General features: G+C 36.4%; 1 protein-coding gene across 12 annotated transcripts in view; it reads right to left on the reverse strand.

Annotated features, from left to right (window-relative positions):
- The window catches only part of USH2A (usherin), a 391,259-nt gene that overhangs the window by 135,002 nt on the left and 233,250 nt on the right, over positions 1 to 23,007 (reverse strand). For all 12 annotated transcript variants that reach the window (XR_014954513.1, XM_085577109.1, XM_085577108.1 and 9 more), the window contains 2 exons: positions 5,190 to 5,340; positions 4,877 to 5,019 (listed from right to left, as the gene is read on the reverse strand). Coding sequence is in view for 11 of the 12 variants with exons in the window: in XM_085577109.1 (XP_085433235.1) it covers positions 4,877 to 5,019; positions 5,190 to 5,340 (294 nt within the window). In the remaining variant the exon portion in view is untranslated. The remainder of the gene's footprint in view (positions 1 to 4,876; positions 5,020 to 5,189; positions 5,341 to 23,007) is intronic.

Below are 23,007 nucleotides of genomic sequence, written 5' to 3' on the forward strand. Positions count from 1 at the left end.
CAATGTGGAGTATAACATGTTGTCAGTGTGGTTGTCACTAGAGGGAAGACTGCAAAGTATGACAGCTACACAGCTCAGCCTGTCAATGATGAAAATAAAATCATAAAGCTTTTTACATGGATGAAATTGTTTATAGAAGTAACTACTGAAGATGGAACAATGGGCATCTTTGTCCTTAAGATTCTTAGTTCATATTTCAAACCATTTCATTACAGTATTAATACTAGAAGATAGTTTCATTTTGGCAAATGAAATTATCTTTTATGGCAGACTACTTCGCTCATCTATTTCAAAAGTTCAGACTTCATTTAAAATAAAGGCACAAAACTGTCATTAATCTTTCTTAATTCCCTGACTAAAACAATACATTTGTATACTTACTGTGAGACGTGGAAAGCAAGGAGTTATACTCTAATGTTGTATTTTTTGGGAGGAGCCTACATTTACATTTAATATACTAAGACATGTACCTGAACTGATGCCCTTTAAAGCTAATGAGAAATACCTGATTTGTGGGCAAACTCTCTCACTAAGCAGAATAAAAATTCTGTGCCTTTTACTCTTGAATCATTTACTCTTTTTAGAAACACGGACAATGAAATTATATGTATTAACAGAGTGTGGTGTCTTTCATGTACTGCTGACTGTACCCAGCAGAAAACCCAAATTGTGTAGCTCTGGGCATAAGGGACCACAGGAATCTTTTATCACATGAGATCACAGAGCTCAAAAGTCATTAAGCTGTTCATGTAATGACATGCAATCCATATGAACCCCTTCAAATATATATTAAGAGCTGTCTTCAGAGTATTAAGACTTGTTGCCCACTACTGCTCCAAATGTAAATTGGTTCCAGAACTTCAGTTGTACCAGTCAATAAAGTTCTGTAGGCATGCATGGGCAGTTTGCATTATATATATCATATGATCATCTTATCACATGTTCCACTACTACATCAGCTTTATTTGTTCTGTCCTTCTGCTATTCATCCTGTCAGGCATTTCACATTATTTCCCTTCCCTTTGTCACCTTACCATGTTTTGTCTTCTCTTGCTTCCATTTCCATTTTTCTTTCTTGAGCTCATGTGAACACATTCACATCAACTATTTATGGATTAGTTTATGTGCCTCAACTATATGCACCTAACTTATATAGCTAAAGTAGAAGAGCTGTCTTCTCACACAACAAATGTCATAGGCAGAGAAAGCAAGAGCTTCCAAATGTGGCAAACTGCATTATTTACCCTCTTGTTCTGCAGTACCTATCTTCATTGTCTATGTGAGGAAGATTTAGGAGAATCACAGAATCATAATCACCAATCTTGAGCTGGAAGGGACCCATCAGGATCATCAAAGCACAACTCCTGACTCTGCAGAGGATATTCCCAGGAGTAACACCATGGGCCTGAAAGTGGTGTCCAAACACTTCCTGAACTCTGCCAACCTTGGGCTGTGAACACTACCCTGGGGAGCCTGTTCCTGTGTCCAGCCCCCCTTTGATAGAAGAGCTTTATTCTAATACCCAGCCTAAACCTCTCCTAATATTTAATCTGTGATGAGATCTTCCCACAAACTGAGGCTTTTCATCCTGGAACCAAAGCATGCCAGAGAAGCACACCATAGCACTCCCTATGACAGAAATAATGCTTCCCTGATTTGACAAGAAGTAGCTCAGCTGATATATTACAGGAGTTCTCTTTTTTTAATTTCAAATTGCTTTTGTATCTCCAGCAACTTCAGTATGTAATGATTTCCAGTGACTACTGTGTGCTTTTGACCTTACCTACTGTGAAGAAACACTGGGCTGGCCTATAACTTTGTTATGTATAAAAGAGATGGAATTGAAGTCACTTAAGTAAGAAATGAAAAATTGGACTACCTGCTAGGCAGGTAACTTGCAAAATCTTCTTTTCCAGATAGTGCAAGCCAGGAACTTTTAACAGGGCTTTAATAAGAGCTCTCCATATTGGATCCACAGAACCAAAATGTAGCCACGCCAGAGAATAGCTGGTGATGGAGATGTTCTGCTGTGTGCAACTCACTGCATACAGACAGTATGGCTGCAGCCAGGTTCTGGGGTGTTCAAAAGCTAATCAAGTAACAGGAAGCTTTTCTTTAAAGTAGAAATTTTGCTATCTTAGAACTTGTCCAAGTCATGGTGTATTTTCTCAAGCACTAGAAAAAGCACCTTTCTCATTTGGGAGATATCTCTCTGAACAGAAATCACACCATGTGGATTGCTATCAGACAATATTATTTTATCAGACAATATTATTTATTACACCATAGGAAGCCAGGAGCTGCCATTGGGGCAGCTTCAGGTAACTGTAATCAATGTCTTTGCAAATCTGAGACCTCAAAGGCTCCCTGTAGCTAAAGGGAAAACCAGACTTGTATCTCTTTTATTATAACTGGAAGATTTAGCTTTACTTCTGAATACAATGTATGAGATTCTGCTCTCAGTTCAATGGTACATACTGACCTCTCAGTTCAGTGGTCTTTACACTGATTGCAAGAGAGCTATCTGAAATTTACATTCATGTTCCTGAAAGCAAGTTCTAATTCAGAAACTTCATCAATTGTTTCTATCTGTAGATATTCTGGCAGTAAGCAGTCTGATGCTATATTTATCAAGATCACTGGAACAAACATATTTTATTAATGCATGTTTAGCAGGTTTTAAAATATTCATAGTTATGTATACTTTTGTTATCTGGCATGGGCAGGTTACACTTTAAAAAATGCATGGAATCAGTTACTAGTGTCACAATCATGTAAACTGAAGTATTTGAAAATTCTTTACTGCATTTTTTGCACTAAAAAATACCCCAAACCTACTAATCTGTATATTAAGAACTTCCATTGTCAGATACAAAGTATTTTTATGGCAGCATTTGCTAATTTTCCCTTAATTATTCCCAATATCCTCCTATTTTACTACATATTTATCATAAATAAAATATAATACAAAGATATATTGTGAAATCATCAGCTTCTATTACTGGAACTCTACTGACTTTAAAAGTGGATGTGTAGATTCATATCTACTGCTGTCAAGTGTATGTGCACACAGACACACACATGCATATATTTTATGCCTTCAGATACTTTATGCTTTGGTGAGACAAAAAAGGCATATATTTACAGAATAAAATTCAGTAAAAACACATAGATACACATCTAGTTCAACAGAGTAAGAGATACAGAGTAAGAGGTGGGAAATTTCCACTTTTAAATTGTACTTTAAAAAGTCAAAGTCTGTTGGTAAGCAGGGCCAGGAATTCGGTGTACTACTTCAACAAACTGTCAGTATCGGCAGTTTCATAAGAAACATGTTGAAACCTTGACAAAAATACTGCTTAGACCCAATGACAATCATTCAGTTTTAAGCAATTGAGCTGAATATCCTTTCACAGATGGCAGTTCTCCACTATGACACCACAGAGTCCTCTGTCACCACTGAAAGTTGGGTGTTTTTTTTAAATTATGAGGGTTGTTGGATACTGTTGCATCTCCTGTGTGGGTTTTCCACCCTACCCCTAAGTCCTCAAAAGAGAATTTTAAAATTGTACACCTACTACTTAGCACAAAAATAATTTTTATATCAGGAAAAAGTGAGGCCTTTGAAATGTACTTCTTGACCTCCTTGTATGCGAAAAGAAACACTATGTGAACTATCAGACCAGAGCTAAATAATTCTTGCAATTGGAAAAAATAGTTTTAGGAGACTGGTTGCATTTTGACTATGAATGCAGGGAAGTTCAATAGTATCATATTCACTTTTGTACTGAAATAACTGAATCTCAACAAGAATTGCCACAGGTAGATAAAACAGCTCTGGTATCTAAAGACCAAGTTCAAATCTTACATTTACCTATAGGTAGAATGTTCATAGAAGAATTAATATCTTTGGAGCTTAAATTAATTTATCAGATAAATGCATTTCTGTTGTGAATCATTTGCTCAGCTTCAAAGAAAAAATGCATTAAAATTGTGGGAAAAAAACATTTTCTGCTCAATGTTTCCACAACACAGACAGCTGACCATTTAGAGAAGGGACTACTATCAAGTTGAGTCACCAACACTGAGTATTTGCCAGTGTTAGATATCCTGCTACCTTGTTTAAGAAAGCTAACAGCTCAGTTCCTTAAAAAAATAAAAAAGCTGGAAATTATATGTTTTCTATCTGTATTACAAACAACAAGCTCAAATTTTGTCATACATTTTTGATTACATATTGAATCAGGTACAAAATCCTATCCTGTCAACTAACTGGTCATACCTATACATTGACAGCTGGTTGCTAAATCAGGGGACTGTTGAAAAAATTGTGGGGAGTCTGGAGAACACAGAACTATTAACAATGAAAGTGATGGGATTGACAATGACAATGACAAACCAAATTTCAGATCAGTAGGCCACTACTTTGAATTAACAAAGATCACTGGGAATGAAAAGTTCTGTGGTAGCTTGAGTGTTCTCAACACAGAGATAAGACAACTGTCATATACTATTATCTTCAACTTATATTCTCTGAAATCAGAATCAAGGCCCTGAACATAAAGGAACACCACTTATAAATATATACTTACCAGTGTATCTTAAACTACATATTGTTGGAGGGACATTTTATACAGAAATAAGATACTGCTTCACAAAATACATATGTAAATATCCATATTTTTAAATTAATATGTAAGACAGCAGATACTTGATCCTTTAGGAATTTTTACTTCAAGTTAATACTAGGGAAGGAAATACATTACTGCTATACAACTGAGTAAGCTAGATAACTTAAAGAAATTAAGTACAATGGCAGTTGGACTATTATTTGTATTTTCTGCTAAAGGGAGCTAAATAAGATCTGACTGCTTACTGTCCTCTGCTGTAGTCATTGAAGTCCAGTTGCTATAAGCATTGCCATAACCATTGGAGGCAACCACTCTCATCTCATACTCAGTGTAAGGCTGCAGGTCTCTGACACAGTGCTCTAAGGAAGCAGTAGGGCTGGGATGCAAACTGCAAAGAAAAACAACACGAGTTACTCCAGCACACATTCCAGCAGGTCAAGAAAGACTAAAGCATTTTGTCTTGTAACAAGACCAGCCACTCTAAAAGTGAGCTGTGTTCAGGGGAAGGGGACTTTTCTTGCTCAGCAGTGGATGGTGGCCTTGCTGCGCTCTGCGTACTCTAAAATGTCACCAGCAGAACGCCGCCGCCGCATCTGGAGTCGGTAGCTGGGCGTGCCTGGGGCGTTGTTGCGAACTGGTGTAGACCAGACAACCTGAAGACTGGTCGGAGTGGCAGATGAAAGCCTTGGAGGCATCACGCCATCTGGAGCTGTTGAAAAACATGGATGAATTAGAGCAGAGAAAACCACGGAGAACATATGCCGTGTGGAAACAGAATGCTCCATATACTGGAAAAACTGTTCCTCAGGATCAACAGTAATGTTAACATGGTCCATTTAGTTTAACATTTTCACTACTGAACAATGCTGATTCTTAATTCTCTTCTTTCCAATACGTGAATATCATCTTGCTAAAAGCAAACCTCCAAACACCAAAAGTAATTCAGAAGCAACATATTTTCTACCACCTGTTCAGATATTATCTACTTCTTCCTGTGCCCAGCTCTGCCACCCTGAGAAGCTACAGAAATGCTCACAGAAATGTTACCCAACATGAGTAAAATTGATCAGACTTTTTATCATTCGGACACCCTTCTCACCCTTACAAATTAATAATAATTTAAAAGGAAAACAGAAGAAATTTTAAGTTAAGAACAACTTTAGGTAGAACTCAAAATAGATTCACTGAAGTCTCAGTCTGTAGCCCACTGTTTTGTTAAGGAAATTAATTTTTATGAAGTCCAAGGAATTGCAGATCAAAATGTGTCAGTAATGATACCACCAATGACCTTTAACTGCTGCAAATTTCACTGCATGCAGTAAAAAGAACTATGACAATTTACACCTGTGCATTTATGGCTTTGCTTTTTCTTTAACAAGAGATCAATCTGTTGAAGAAACTTTCTGTATTTAAACACATCTGTAACTTTTATATACAACACATCTGTAGCAATATCTCTGTAGCTCTTTTCTAGAGTTAAAACACTGGAAAGTTACTGCCTTTGTAATTTAAACTCTTGTATAATAGTTTTGCTTTTCATGGTCCAGTAGTTATAATTTGCTTTTTTTTTCCTTTGGTCTTTCCAACAGAAATCCTTTTTCATTGCTGTCATTTTCTTCTTGTCTCTATTGCAGAAAACCAGTCTCACAGATCTCAAAGTGTAGCTGTAAGCCTCAGGGCCTAAGTTCTAAGTTTTAAGATGAGCAAACAGTAATTTACAGTAAGCTTTATGATTTTCATTTACCACCTGTGTATGAGGTGGTTACTAAGAGGGGAGAAACAGACTTTGTGGTACACTGTCTGAGTCATTCTCTCCCTGAGACAGGTGAAAGGATGCATCAACTCTGAAAAAGAAAGACATCAGTCACATACAATAGTTTTTATTTATACTGATATATACATTAAAAGATATGTGAACTAGAATCTGATCTTTTTACTCTGATTATACGTATATCTGGGGCACTTCAACATTTTTCATTTCCAGATCTAAACTGTATTACAGGGCAAGGCACAAAACATGTCCTGCTCCAACCTAAGAAACTTATTCCCTTTACATTTCAAGGTCTGTCAGTTCTCATACAAAATTTTTACTCAAAGTTGGCTTCTGGCGTACTGGAGTTATCAGTTACTTCTGATAATTGGCCCCTAGCCCTACATCTCTCCTGGTTGTTTTCAAGACAAGATGAAGTAGAAGAGAACCTCCAGCTTCCCTCATTCCCTTCTGCTCCTCTCTGTCACTGTGAAAAAGAAAACATATAATATGAGGACCTGTGTTTGGATGCTTTCTGCTACTGTTATCTACATCTAGGGAAAAAGGCTCTGGTAAATCTCTAATAAAGCTGAAAAATCCTCCTGTTTCCAAATCCAGAAAATCTCTGAGACTAACATAATTCATGATCTGCAAATCCCATGCCAACACCTTCAAGGCCTATAAAGAGCTTGTGAGCACTTCACCTCAGAGGGAAGAAGGTGGCTGGCTTAAGTTAAACAGCCCAAATATCCCTCCAGCTGAGCAATCAAAAACAAGTATTTCCACACCAAATGTCTCTGCACAAGACATTCAGTCCCACAGTAAAATGGAGAATACATTTATTTACCTTACATAACACCGTTCTGTTTAGCAGCAACATAAGCAGAGTTGTGTTTAAATTGTGCAACAAAAGGCTTTCAAACTTATGGATGTAAAGCGCAGTACTCACAGATAATAATGTATTATTTTGGCATCCTATATAAGGTGATTCCTGAAGTTGAAGTCAAACTGAGATAGCACAAAAAATATGACATAATTAAAAATTTTTAGTTCAGGGTTTTTAAGTGTTTTTCTAAGCTGACACCAGCAGAAAGAATCAATATCCCTTCAAATCTGGGTACTGCTTCATTTGAAACTAAACTGTCTGCAGATTAAAAAACACCAGTTTTTAAAGTTCACACAGAAATTCTACACAGCAAAAAAGGCTACAACTAAAAATGAATCTAATTAGCCGACCTAGTAATTTGGCCAAGAAGTCAAAGTTCACGTTATTGAGGGGATAGTGTGAGGCAACTCACTGAGGAGGCAAAAGCGTTAAATTTATTTGCAGCTCTGTCAGGACACCTTTGTCTTTCATTTACCAATCTGTTAAATGGAGATAATAATACTTATCCTTCTTTGTAAAGCTCTCTGAGATCTACAAAGTAAAAGCTCAGATTAAGCTTTATGTATGTGTAGAGGTGGTTATTACAGCGATACAGGAATGTTCATCAAAAAACAAAGATGTAGCTGTCTAAATGTCAATAACAATTCCACAGTCTGGATGTTATTTTAATGGTGTAGGTAATCTCAGCTAAATGTTCAAATCTCTTCTACCAACAAAAGCACAGCATAGGGAAGGGCAGAAAATTTGGACAAATCTCTACTGTGAAAGTCGCATGACCCTGAGTCTTGTTGCTAGAACAAGCCAAGCCCACTACCTTCAAACCAACATGTTTCAATATACAGCAATTGTATTTACCTGAATGGCTTCCTGTAGCCCACAGAGAATTTCCTCAGCAATGTACTAGTGAGTGTTCTCCAAAGGAATGGGGCAGGGGGGCAGGAGGGTACAGCAAATAAATTGTCAAGTCTCTGCTGAGTCATAATGAGAAAGGTGCTCTATTAAACTAATCACGATTTGCTCATTAAAACAGCAGAGCACTTACCCCCCAAAATGGTAATTCTAATTTGCACACAAAACATCCTCTGACTATTTCAAGCATTCCTCATCACCAAGGTCTTCAGTGTAACATTTCCCCCAGCTTAACCCTTTTTATCCAATCCATATCCCCAAGAGACTCCTCACTACCCAAGTAATAACTGGCAACAAGCAATAATTCTACTGTGAATTTCTCAACAGAAGAGCCATGTATCTATCAGCTTGATGTATCGTCTTTAAGATGCAGTGTTGCTCAAAAATCTCCCCTCGAGCTTTAATATGACCCTCAAGGGGCAAGCACTCCACTTGCAACCTACTGAATCAACATCTAGCCCAGTAAATCCTCACTTAGCAGGGCAGAAAGTCATGCTTTGTATATCAAGAGACTACAAGGCAGAATAAAATATTTAATCAGATGTCAATTCTAATCAAATAATTAATAAACAGTTCCACAAAACAATAAAAACTGAAGACTGTTTCAAGATGACAGTGATATATTGTATTCCAAATATTCAGGTACATGCAGATGGATTGAGAAAGATATGATCCCTTTTCAGCCAGTAATGTGCTAAGCAGCCTTTGAAAAGTGTTTCAACTTTTTGCCTCAAGTCCTTATATATTAAATAACATGTGCAAAAATAGTCATCTTTGTAAGTATTTGTTTATTTTAGGACAGCAATCATTATGTGAAATCATTGTGCTTAAATGTTTATTCCATGTTGAAAGCTTATTTTTTTTCTGAGACGTATTCATTATATTTATTATTAGGATTTATCTGAAATGTAAATTTTCTGAAAGTAGATGACTTTGAGCAAGACTATTAAAAGGTGAACTACTATTAGGACAATAAATTATTATTTAATTATAAAAATTTCACCTTTCATAAGAAGAAGAAAAGCCAGAAGAAAAGCAGAGCTTGATTACATATTTATAAAATCGGTACAAACTCACACCAACTTCGAAGTGACTGTCACCCTTTTTAATAGTGATCAGATATACTGACCCCAATGTATCCGTAATATCTCCACATAGGCATCTAGAAGATTTTGGAGCTATGAATATGTAACTCTATAAGTTGCCACATCTGCATATATAAAATGTTTAGCATTTGTATCTTATCAAAATATATTTCATACATATGGATGCAAATGATAACTGCAGGGATTAACTATAGGGGAGAAGGAAAACAGGCTCTCAAGCATATGTACCAAAGCAGCAAGGAAAAGTTCCTCTCAGACTGACTTTGGATGAGTGTCTTGCTCTGTCATGTCATGACTACTCTTCCTCTTTACCAGTTTCAATTCACAAACCCTGTTTCTTTATCTTATGGTAGTGCTTGTTTAGGTACTCCTGATTAATTTTCTATTTCACGTACCCATACTGAGATAATCTCATTATGGCACTTTTTATGGCAATACATTCTGCACTTCGACATTTGTTCTTCTGATTTTCTCAGGTATACTTGTTATCTAGTGGTTTGCTCAGTCCAAATAATTCCAGTCATTGCACTCCCCATAATTCTCAACTTGAGCATGTGTTTTAGTTTCATTTCAGAGAAAGGCCATGATCCTGGGCCATATGTCATCACTAGAACAGCATGCTAGTTATAAACCTTTATCTCTTGACAAAGCAGATTGCTTTTTTTTTTGTTTCTTATCTTCACAGATTCACCGAAGTTTACTCTAGTTTGGTTTTTAACTCTTTCCCCACTATTCTTCCTTCTCAGTATGTACCAAATATAAGAGTTGTTCCTGATTTTTTCATTTAATATATATGTGCAACCACATTATTTCTCCCACTCTTAATGACTAGAGAACGAATAGAACATTTTTGGATTTTCGCTCTAATTTTATAATTTCACTGCTGGTTGTCTTCAGTTACAGCTATAGGTCCACCCAACAATACATATACCAAGGACAATACATCCTTATTCAATGCACATCCTTGCATTGAATCACATTTGGTACACATCCTTGCATTTGGAACACATAATGCGAAATATTCACGGTGGCGCTCTTGCTGTCCCCTCTCTGGCACATTTATCTTCAGAAGAAAGGAAGCTAAGTGTTGGCAAAAAGCAAATTGAGAGATATAAAGAAGTAGCTTAAAGCTTTTGTAAACTTAGAGGAAATCCAAACTTGTTCACACCTTGTGTTAGTGAAATTTTCTTTTCAGAATTATAATATAAATAGGGTACAGAAATATCTTGTTATCTCTTAATAATCTCTCCTGTTTTATACCTCTGCTTTCTGCTGTAATTGTAATTTCTTTTGAAAATAAATGGCTTTGTAAATCTATTCAGAAGACCATTTTAGCATTAATCCTTAATGTTACCTGTATGGCACAATATCATTAAGAAAAATTAAAATGAGGTGTTTGAAAAATATCTAAAATTTCTCGTTCTCTCAGTTGAGTATGTAAGCTCTAACTGGGTTTTTCACTATTTGGTATTCCTAGCTGCAGAGCATAATTTTGGTAAGGCCCTAAAAATCAGCTTGGGCTTTACTCTATGACCTGCAGACCTGAAGTTTAAGACAATTGTTATTTGAAATCCCAAAGCAGGCTTACTTATTCTTCATTAATAGTGTTCCAGAAAAAAAAAAAAAAAAAAAACCAAACCAAAAAAACAAACAAACAAAAAAAAACCAAACAAAAACCAAAACCATCAAAACCAAAAATCAAAACAATCAGACCTTCCCCTCCTTTTAATGAACTTTTCTTCATGTATAATCTCAACACCTGCAACCTGGGCATGGGTCTCAAGTGGAAATAAGTGTAAGGGATGCTTCTTTCCTGAATGCTACATTTCACTGTGGTCAACACTATAAAAACATCCTATAGATTTGTCACCTCACCTTTCCATAAGAAGTAACCTGGTTTCTTCCCCATGTTAGGTGGAAGTTTGTCCATTTTACTCAGCAAGAAATTTACTAAACTCTAAAAGCTATAAAAGAATGACAATAAGCAATTAGCTGAATGATTAATGATTTTAATACCTGTAGTAAGGACATTGGCTAGAATTTATAACTGTATAGTAAAACTAATTATTCAAAAGCACTGTTCAAAAGGATGGCAAGCCAGTAACTGCCATATAACAAAATTATTTTTTTAAAAAATACTGTGAAGAAAAACCATAAGAAACGGTTTTACAAAATCAGGCAGAAACTGCAATCAAACAAACAGCTCTTGCTGATTAACTGTGACTCTGGCTACTGGAAAATGAAATATCTCTGTAAAACAGCTTTAAGAAACTATCAGATCTGCCTGTTTTAACCTAAGGGAACAGATGTGGCAAGAGCAGTGGGAATAAGACCCTATCATCATGCAACAACTTCAGCTTCCTGCATAAAGTAGCTTTAGAAATTAAGTTCAGGATGTTTTTTGGGATTGCAATAATTATTGTTATTATTGGACTTTTAGCAGTTTTGAGTTTAGATTAGTTTGCTTTTTCAAAGGAAAAAGATGAAAGAATTTGACATCATCTTCAACATCTTACAGCGTTCTTTATAATTAGTATCTGGCATCAGAGAGATATAACCAGAGGCAGGCATGGTACCTTCCACACTCGTGGAAACATCTCTGGTGATTGCTGGTGAGGAGACTCTTGGCTAAATTAAAATCTCTATCTTAATGTTGATGCCGAATTTCAGAGTACTACAGGGTGGCTTTTATGTTTGTAGCTTCTTGTTTGAAACTAAACAGTTCTTAGATAGTTCTGGAAATCCAGAGACTCCTCAAAAGCAACGAAAAAAACCTCAAATTTTAACACTCATGGTTGGGAAAAGCCCAGGGAAGGAAGTTTAAACCTATGTAGTTAAAAGAACAGTAAGGATAGACACATTAGAATCTTCAGCTTTGCAGAAGTTTTGCAAAGACAGAGGTTTCCCGGGATACACAGAAATGTGTGTCCTGGGAAAAAAGGATACACAGCAATGGGATTAAACTTCTGCAAAAAAAGTTTTCAAATCTCTATCAGACTAAACAAATTCTTACTGAAAATGAGATAACTTACAATTCTGAGGAAAGAAGATGGCATGAGCTGATTTCCCAGTTAATTATTTTTCAGCCTAATAATTCTTTAAATGGAGAATCTAACATTGTATAAGAAGATAAAGATAAAAGAAAAAGGAAAAGGCACAGAGGTGGTGATGTTACAAGAAGCATATGCATTGTTCTGCAGCATAATCTCTTAAAAATTAATTTTGAATATTGATTCATTCTGCGATTGAAGGAAAAAGGATAATGCCAGATATTCAAAACCAGAAAGCACCATTCTACTTGTACAAGTGGATATGGCTTCAGCAGATGATTATTAGCTATAATGGGTTGCCAAGCATTGGAACAGACTGCCTGAGTCTGGAGGCATTTAAAAGGTGTGCAGGTGTGGTGCTTAGGTATGGGCATTCTCATTTCAGTCACAGAGAAAAGGATTTCTGCCAGTCTAAGCCTCGGAAAAAGTCTGAGAGGAATGTAATCAATTTATTATCTCTCTTTCTGTTCATATTGTTTATAAATATGCTCTACTACCGTGTGGTATTCATAGTGCACCAATGGTGTGAAAGGTTTTTACTTTGAGACCAATCATGTTTCACCTTAGCAATCCTGGTTAGAAAAGAGGAATGTTAGTTGTTAATAAAGCTAATTCTTTGCCTTCTGAACTTGGAGTAATTTTATTCCCATCCCTGCCTCAACAGTGACACTTAGGGACACAGATTAGTGGTGGACCTGGTCATGTTAGGTTAAAAGTTGGTCTTGATGACCTTAAAGATCTTTTCCTATCCAAATGATTCTATGATTCTATATCTCCATCCAAGTGGCAAAAGGAACTAAGAAAATACAGCAACCTCAGCTGAATGGTAAAGAAAATGGGATACTGGAAAACCTGCAGCATAGATGTGCTGGTGGACTGTTAAAGAACAGACGACCCCCAGTGCTACCAGTTGATGTGCATTTTGACAGACGCCTCAGTTTATATATCCCTGTATGTACAGACTGGAGAACAATGCAGGCTGCAAATAAATTAGCTCTGCAATAAGATTACCTGTAGTTATTTTTAATCCATAAATTTCTCTGTGGTACCTAATGGATGGCGTGAAATACTACCATTTCTGATGGAAACCAAGCTTGAGAGTGCCCATAAAGAGAAAATGAATCTGACAAGATGACAGATTAGCTGGTGTTAGGGAGCCACTACACAGAGTGGGTGGTGCAGTCTTATTATATCTTGAATATCCTACAGGTATCTGTGAGATCTAGGTCACTGGACTACCATTTGGCCACGAAACAACTGCAGCCAGAACAGACTTCCATCACACAAATTCCTTCCTTACTTGCAGAAAGCAGAGGAAAAGAGATTCCCTAAAGTTTCTGCTCCTAGTAATCAAGGCAACACAGAGCTAGCTTTTGTTCACAGCTATTACTTAATTCTTTATGTATCTATGGTAATCACAAAAAGACTTTGACTCAGTGTCAAAATGAGTCAAAAACTCTAACTTTACAGACTGGGAGTCTTGGCTTGGAAGAAATGTTGTTCACCTCAAGATAGTAGAAGTCACGCCAGTAGAATACCAAATGCATAATTCTTTGAAAATTGTCTTCTTAAAGTTCCATCGAGTGTCTTGTAAAATTTTGCTCCTGGAAGTCTGTTCCAGTAGCAACCACATTCTCACAAATGGAAGTTTAAAAAGAAAAACAACTAACCAAAAAAACCCCTAGCAACCTCCCCCTCAACAATATACTACTTTGCTCCAATCTTCACACTATTACAAAGCATATTAACTTTTCCTGTTCACCTGAGTCAGACAAGGCTGAAAACAAAAATACCAAAGCAACAATATCTATTAAGTAGAAACTCTGGTTTGTGTATCATCTTAACCTGCTTCTCAATTCACTCTACGGCATTCAAAGCATATAGACTTTGAAGTAGCCTATATTCTCTAGTTTTCTTCTGCAAAGTATAGTATATGTCAGATTCAGCCAAAATACCAAAAATGATTGTATATTTTATTAAAAGCCTATTTTTATTCTCTCTGTCTCTTTTTAACAAAAGTCTAATTTAGCTGTTGTTCCCTTAGGTACGAGGTACACAGTTCATAATTCATTTGATATAAAATGTCAGTTTAGATTTTTGCACTTCTTTGATAAATGAGAAAAAACATGTACATTTCAATTTCCTTCTACGAGGTTTCACTAACAGAAGCCCCCCTCCCATTGTGCTGCTCAAAGACCTTTGCGTTAAATTAAACATCAAGATTCAGAAACTGTAGGGAATGATATTTCCAAGACATACAGTACAAATACATGAGACTGGGAAAAAAGGTAATGATTTTTCCTACCAGTAAAGTGATGTCTCCCAAAGAGCATCTTTGATCCTTGAATTAGTTCTCAGTTATAATTTAATATATCAAAACTGTCAGCAGCTTTCCTTACATTTAAGCATAAAGTGATATAGTCAGCTCCACAAAAAGCAAAATACAACATTCAGGGGCTTTCTTCCTCCCACCCCCAACATGTGCTTGTGACTCTGAAGTCCATCAATATTAATGAGGAAAATCTGTGTACATCAAAGGAGACAGCAAAGAATTAATTTCATTGTATCTGTCATCATTGCTAGTATGGAATGTTTTTTTCCTATACAACCAAACCCTGCCATTGATCAACATGTAAAACTCTCAGGGGTGTAATCTGCACAAAGGAATAGAGAAGAATCAAAATTTTAGTTCTGGAAATAAAACTGATTTAATTAGGAAAAATGACAACAAAACACTGTGTATTATTCTCTTATGTAACACATGAGGCCAAGGCTGACAAATCTGAACTACCACATTTACAGAGTAAACAAGAATTCTTATCACTTCTCAAATTGCCAACTGCAATGCTATGGCTGTCACTTCATGTTACGGTCCAGTCCAACAGCTGTGGTATCAATAAATTAAGCTGTATTAGAAAATAGCAATAGGATCACATTCTGATGCTCGTGCTGAGCACCAGTACTGATGAACAACATGAATCCAGAGCCATGAACCACAGAACTCAGCATCTTCTCCTCTTGCCCTCTGTGTTTCTGCCCTGCACACTCCCTCACCCCAGCCTGGGAAGTGTCAGCCCAAAGTTACAACAGCATCTGCTGTCTTTTCCCCCAATAAACGAGGCTTCTCCCTATACCCAACAGCAGAGTTTCAACAGGATAGTTGGACAGTATTCTGCACTGCCTGCTTAAGAACCCAGAAAATAACACACTGCCCAGCAACTGGGAGACAAGATGAATGATCCAGATCTTTCTTTTCAGCCAGTGTTCTCACAAAGAAAAGCTATGAAAAAAATATAGAAGCTAACGCCTCCATTTCACCTAACTGTGGCAGAAATCCCTGACTGTTTTTAACCCATCACAGTTCCCCACTAAATATAGCATTTCAATTGACAGAAATATGATCTAGGTGTTATATACTGAAGCAAAATATTTAATATTTAGGGTGAATAAAAATCAATTCGGGCAAGACTATTCCCACACAGAAGTAATCTGTTCAAAATATACAGCTGACTTCTCTGATGAATAGGGTAAAAGGATTACAACCTTTTATAGCCAAGCCATCCACATAGGAATGTTCATACAGCATTATTTAGTAGCTACCCATCAGTTAATGCCCTGTTCTAGACACTTTCAACAAATAACCCATTTATATTAATTATCTCTGGGCTTCATTTCCTTAGATAATACTGAAGAACACATGAGTTCACTGGAATTGGTGCTAGTGTGTCAATATACAACAATAAATGTTCTGCTCACAGGTATTTTTACTGAAAAGACCTCGACTACCGTTGTCTTCCCCAAACTCAGGTAGCTTAATTGATTAAAAGTCATTTTAATACCAATGTGCTTTATTAAACCCAAACCAGGCTGAATGTGTTCTGCCTTCTGTGCCACAAGACAGAGTGCAGAACATTCACCCCAAAACACATGCACTCTTCATCAGAGGTTGAAGTAAAATAAATACCTTGGCAATGCTTACTCTCTAAAATACAGATTTTCTTCAGTCTTTTGACAAAAAGTAAAGAGCCAGAGGAACCTTCCTCTCCTTTGTTCATTTTTCAAACATAGGGCTAAATTCTCCACGCAGAAAATTTACAGCTGATTAATTCAGATTACAGCCATCAGTTGAGTATTTTGGACAGCAGTATCAATTTCTTATGAATAACCCTCTCAAACAGGCTACTTAGTATGTAAGAGTGCTCATAACTTCAACATAAAGAAAAATGCAGAAAAGAGAAGTATTTTTTCTTTATATAATGCTATTTCTTCCGTTATTCGACTTCTTTTCTTTATATATATATATTAATATTATTAGAAATTTTTAGATAATCTAAACTCCTGATGTATGCATTTTCTCTGTACATACTGGCTGCATTAAACTATGGTGACACCTTTCACAGAGAGGCAATCCCCCAGCCTAAGCTAAGAGACAAGAAAAAAGGCTGACAAATTTTGTGACATGTATATTATGCTTTCCAGCATGAGGAGGAATATAAAATTTTCTTTTTCCTTCTGTTGCTAAAACATGCCTCTCTCTCTCTCTGTAAAATGGGAATAGCAATCCTCACCTGAGAAGCCTACTGGAAATCTGAATTAGCAGATACATTTGTAAAAATCATCAAAGTAAATAGCTCAGTATACAAACAGTAAGGATTAATATAATTCAATACTGGACATATCCCCCAGCAACATGAAATACATTAATTCTCTTTCTCATTTTGCTCAGCTGGAGTTAATCTAAGAGCATAGTATTTCTTTGTCAGAGGAAAAAGCATGATCTGCATAGAGATCCAAAGATAAAAAAAGATAGAAAGCAATCATTATACTTGAACACACATATACTGAAATAATATATACATTTTTCTGTGCACCTGCACATGCATGCAGACACAAAAAATAACATCCAGAAAAGGCTGCTAAATTCCAAGAATCAACCATTAAAGGGCTATAGACTCTTCTAGTTGCCTTTGTTGAAAGAAAGAGGGTAGCACACACCAACACTGCATTACAGGAGCACCAGAGGAGAAGTGGTGACTCTACTCACTAATTTTCACTCAACATCAATTTTCTCTCCTTTTTTCCGCCTTTATAGAGAAGTTTATTTCTACTCAGGTACTCAGCCAACTAAGCTAAAGCTAACATAGATGTAACAGAACAAGGAGTACTACAGTAAGAAAAAGTAAGGAAAGTCAAACTTAAAATGTTACCAGAACAAATAATTAGCTATATGAATGAAAAATACTTATTTTCTGCAAAATGTTTTAAGAATTCGGATATAAAGTTTCAGATACTTTTAATTCCATTTCAGATCCTTTTCCAAACTCCAGAGAAAACTCCCAAAACGTAGTTACTAACTGTAATTTTAACTGTATATAGAACCAGCAGAAAAATGCAAAAGTACCTTTATGGCCATGATGTTTAAGAAAGATTATCTTTAATTTTTTCCCTAGCTAAAGAGAAGAAAAGAACAGTAATCTGATTTCCTGTACCTTTAAATCTCAGCAAGGTCTTAAAAAAAACACCCTTAAATTCCCTTCCCCCCCACCCCCATTAAACTTTTTTCCCTAATATGTTAACATGACAAATATGTAACAGGGTGACAGAACTGTGCTGTAGGTGTAGAGTTCATTGCAGGCAGAGGAACTTCAAAACTTCGTGAACTGTGCAAAGTGGGTCAAGCCTTCAAACCTTGCCTCTTTACAAAAATGTTTTATAATCAGCAGGCTAACTTCCATAATCTAGATGCTTCAAGTGTAAAAGTACAGAATGACCTGACCAAAAAAAAACCTAGCAAACCAATGAGCAAACAAAAAACTCACAGATATCTACCTGTGCTGAGAGTTAATGGAAATGAAATTTTATTCCAAAACCTATATGGGCAGGAGTTGTCAAAAAAAGAAAGTATAAAAACATGAGCTTTTTAGAAAAGCAGTGCAAATCATCGCAGCAAAGTAACACAAAAATTGATCCAGTTCCTTGTACTTACATATATCTGTGAAATGTTTCTAAAGACAAAATTAATGTTGTGATTTTTCAAATGTCTTCTGTATGTTTTAACCAGGAATTTCAACAGCATTTTATTGTAGAATTCCTTCAGCACAGCCTAACTTATCACACAAGCATCGCTGACTTCAGTTAGTTCTCAAAAATCTAGTTCAGATTTGCTCAGAATGAAAAGAAAAATCAAAAGTAAAAAAAGCCTAAGGATGAATAAGCTTAAGTTTATATAAAATTGACACACTTCTTCTAAATTGTGTCCTTTTCTGTGTACAATTGCAATTGGTCTGAAATAGACTAATGTGATAGTAGGTAATAGTTTTAAATAATGATCTACCTCTAAATTTCACAACAGCCCATTTCTCTCATTTCTATATATTCTTTGGTATTTCTGAAGTAAATCAAGCTGTAGTTTTTCAGCATGGCATTTTCCCTAATACAGATTTGTTCTAAGAGCTCTTAAGCACAGTCTGGATCCCACTCTAGGGCTAAGGTTTTGGAAAGACCTGAGTGAGACCTCTTCAGTGAGGTTAATTGCCTGCTTACAGACGATCAATTAGCTGCTGCACAGTTCTCCCTGTCTCATCTGGCTCTCCCTAAGCAAGCAAAACACATCCATGTTCTTCCAGGCAACTAAAATTGCTGGATTGATCTTCTTGTCCCAGCTGTTTTATGCTGCTCTAGAAGAGACAAAGGAACTGAGGAGCTGATAAATGCAGGTGCTTTGTGTCTGGAGTGTGGAATGACCACAGTCTGAACTATGCGAGATCTGCCCAGCCCCAAAAGCACAGGGTGCAAAGGCAAAGAGAAGGAGGCAGTCAGAAGAAAAGGACACAGCTGGACTGTCAGTGCCTGCTGGCAGAAATCCTCAGGTTTATGAGTAGGGACTTACATTAAGCTTCAATTTAAAGCAACCTTTATAATGTGTAGTTAGGCTGAGCCTCAACTGGCTGCAAGTTAGAAAAGTGAGCAAAGAGGGCACCTCTGTGCCTCCCACTGCCAGAGTTTGAAGACACAACTGTTCAGGAATGAGACTTCTCTTGCCTCTTGCCATGGAAAATACCCACTGAAAATCAAAATAGCTACAGTATGAGCTCACTGAAAGGTGTGCTGAACAGCCCTAGGAGAGGGGAATAACAGAGGAAAGTAGCACTAGTGAAAATGACAGTTCTATACTGTAGAGATTAGAGAAGAATTACTGTTTCAGAATTACTGTTTCAGTAGAACAGAAACTCTCAAGTTTCCTACACAAGCACTTTTGGAATCCTACCCTTATATCCCCATGAAATCATCTTTCTGGACAAAAGGAACTGGAATGGGCAATTTACACAGCTTGCTACTGACCCTTTGTAATTAGCTGGGTCATTGATGAGAGATGCAGGAGAGCTTTTCCCCCTCCCCACTTTACCCTGGTCTCTCCTTAAAGTACCTGTAGAAAATATATGGTCACAATATTTCACTAAGAACTTTCTGTTAACACAGAAGACAAAGAACAAAAGAATCCTCTTGGATTCTTTCTTTTGGATTTTTCTCTAAAAAGAGAAGGGAGAGAGAGGAAAATGAGGAGAAGGAAAAGAGAAAAGAAAGTGGTGCCTCAAATACCTGAAATTTGAAGCAAAGGACATTCTTTCAAAACAAATTTTATGGTGTCACACAATGTGATACTAGGAAACATAGGAAAACAAATCTGTCTCACAGGAAAAATTCTAGCATATTCAAGTTTGATTTTTCTTCCAACATAATTCTGACTTAGCATCAGTTTTCTTTGTTTATTGAATATTCATTCCTCTAAGGAGACCTGCTGGCTTCCGTGATCAACCTCCACAAGCAAATGCTTTCAGATGTGAATATAAGTGGTATTATGTGGTTCCTACTTGTTTGCATAATTAGATCAGTGGTCCTGTGATGAGGTTCAGTATCCAGTCTCTGAGGTGTTGCAACTTAAGCCAACAGTGGCTGGAACCCTCTGGTTGCAGGACACCATCTCCTGTAGATATTGAGCAAATACCAACAGCTACAGGTATGTAGGCTCAAGTTTTGTTGCTGAGAACAAGCCCAGGCAGTGGCATGCAGCATTCCACACAGAAAGAAAGGACTTGCAAGGGGCAGGGGCTTAAAAGTCTAAGGCAAAATCTTGCATCTTTCCCTGCTAGACATTCCTATGTTGAGCAAATCACAGACAGGGCACATAATCGAACAACATACTTAATAAATCATGGCACAGTTTAAAGAGGCACTTCACTACTTAGGCAGATTTTTTTTTTTAAAGTATCTTTCCTTATATGCTTTACACAGGATGTATCAATTCTTTGAAGTTCTTTTCTGTAGATAAATCAGCACTAAGTTAATGGTTTGTAATCTCCAGTATAAGAATCCATAGAGAGTCAACTCTGCAATGTGGTACAGAACAACCATCCAAACCCCTCTTCAGACCTCCTGTCATGACTTTGGAAATCCAGTCCTTTGTCCTGCTTTGAAGGGGACTATTGAGACCCCACCTCTCTCCTTCCCATCAGAGCAGCAGTCTGTCCTTCTTTTTGCATCTATTTATTCAACATAATCCATCTTCCTATTCCCTTCCATACTCAGGCTTTGGGGGCCAGAGGAAGGGAATAAATGGATTTAACTAGAGTCTAAGCTATTATCAGCAGTGATTGCAAATTTCCCTTCTGCTAGCTCACCATTCCTTATTACAAAGCAATTCTAAAATAATGGGGTCTTCTATGTGCCGCTACATCAAAAGTAGCACTCACTTAGGAGAAAAATGTATAACCAAGAACTCTGTGCAAAAGGTTTTGTCACAGAATTTTGCAGTTTTATATCCTTTCTATCACTTCAATTCATTTATCTAATTCAATTAATTCTAAAACAATTTGTTTTCCAGATCTTTTACTGCCTGGCATCCTCAAATTAATGTGAAGCACTGGCTAGAATATTATTTTTTTACAGCTTCTACCAAAGCAGTTTAGGACAAGATAAATAGAACAAATTTATTCTTTCTGGAAAAAACATAAAACTCAAAAAAATTTACTTCTACCTTTGCAGTATGAAATTTGTCACTAATCATTTTAAACTATGCCCTTTTATGCTTCTTCCATCTCTTTTAGCTTTCTATGCAGTTCTTTGATGTAACAAAGACAGTTTCAGACAAGATTTCAGTTCATCTGGAAAAAAAAGCTTTAAGTCTTGAGGCAAAAAGCAGTGTATTTAAAATTTATATACTCCATAATGCCTTTGTTCTGAACTTGAACATCCTGGAAAACTTCTCCTCTTTCTTTTGCTTTCTGACTCTGAAGATCATTTGTTCTCATGGTTTCAGCTTCTTATTATGCAACAGTGATTTTAACTGGTGGTTCCAGCATTTAAGTACATGCACAGTCATGGCTGACCCTTTCTGATCAATTGCCAATCCATACAGGTTTGACTGATAAAAGAGCCAATTAGATTTAAGCAAATTAAGGGACATCACCAATGTCAACCACTTATTAAACTGAATGCTGAATTCCATGCATACCAAACACTAATGCACAAAGTCCCATTAAGAGTTGAAATCCTAACCCCATTAGTAACTCCAGACCACTACAGGGTAAGGGTCAAAAGAAAGTTTCATATTTATGGATTACCATTTGGATTCAGTTTTTATTTTTTTAGTCTTTCCAAGAACTCTTGAACCTGCACTGCAATTTTAGTTGAGAGCGTAGATAAAAGAAATTCCTTATTTCTAAGATAGTTTTTTTTAGTGTTGACTTTAAGCATGGCAAATCAGCTTGATAAGAAATTAAGATATATTCAATCAGGTAACACTAAAGACTTGGTGTGCTTTATATTGTGTGCAATGGGTTTTAAATCTAAAAAAAAATGAACAAAAGAAATGCGTGTTGGAAAAAAAACTGTATCATAATTGTAAAACAGCATTTAGCAATAACTTCAAAATTGAATACTCCTTTGTCCTCTATCGCTCTCCCTCTTAGACAATCTTCCATCAAGCTCCATGAACTAGTCCCCACATTGTAGATATCTTAAAGAGTAATATTTTGGTATCCTTGAAAGAGAATGGTACATTTTAATATTCATTAAAAAGCTGTGCTTTTATACATCATGAAACCTTCTTTACTTTTTGATCAAACAAAACTTCTGTCTGAGTGAAATCTTGGCCACTGAAGGGAAAAAATAAAATTCTTTCTTTTTTAAGTAGCATCTAGATTTCATTTCATGATTTAGAAAGTGTGAAAGCACTGAACACCGCCTGGTGCAAAATTACCATTATGCTCATAATTTAGCACACAGTGGAATTGTATAACACTCAAAGGCTCATTATAATAAAGATCATAGTAAAGCAAACCTATATTGTCCTAGATACACACGTGTGTGTCTGCACATGTGTACACATATAGAGAAAACACAGCGTGTGAGAGAGCACTTCTCTCATATGCACTGCTTCATTTATTATTCATTTCTCTACAGATCACAGTCCACTGGACAATAGTATGGAAGATTTCTTTAATAACTCTCACTGCTAATTTAATTCTACTTAAACACACATATCCTAGTGAATGCCACATGCTTTTCAGCATGATTTTATGTGTAAATCAGGATAATATGTTTTCAGATCATTAACTAAAAGGAAGCATGAACTAAAACCTATTTAACCAATGAGGTATTGCTTTTAAACTACCAC

Source organism: Lonchura striata, chromosome 3 (assembly GCF_050655825.1).
Source record: "Lonchura striata isolate lonStrDom1 chromosome 3, ASM5065582v1, whole genome shotgun sequence".
Lineage (NCBI taxonomy): Eukaryota > Metazoa > Chordata > Aves > Passeriformes > Estrildidae > Lonchura > Lonchura striata.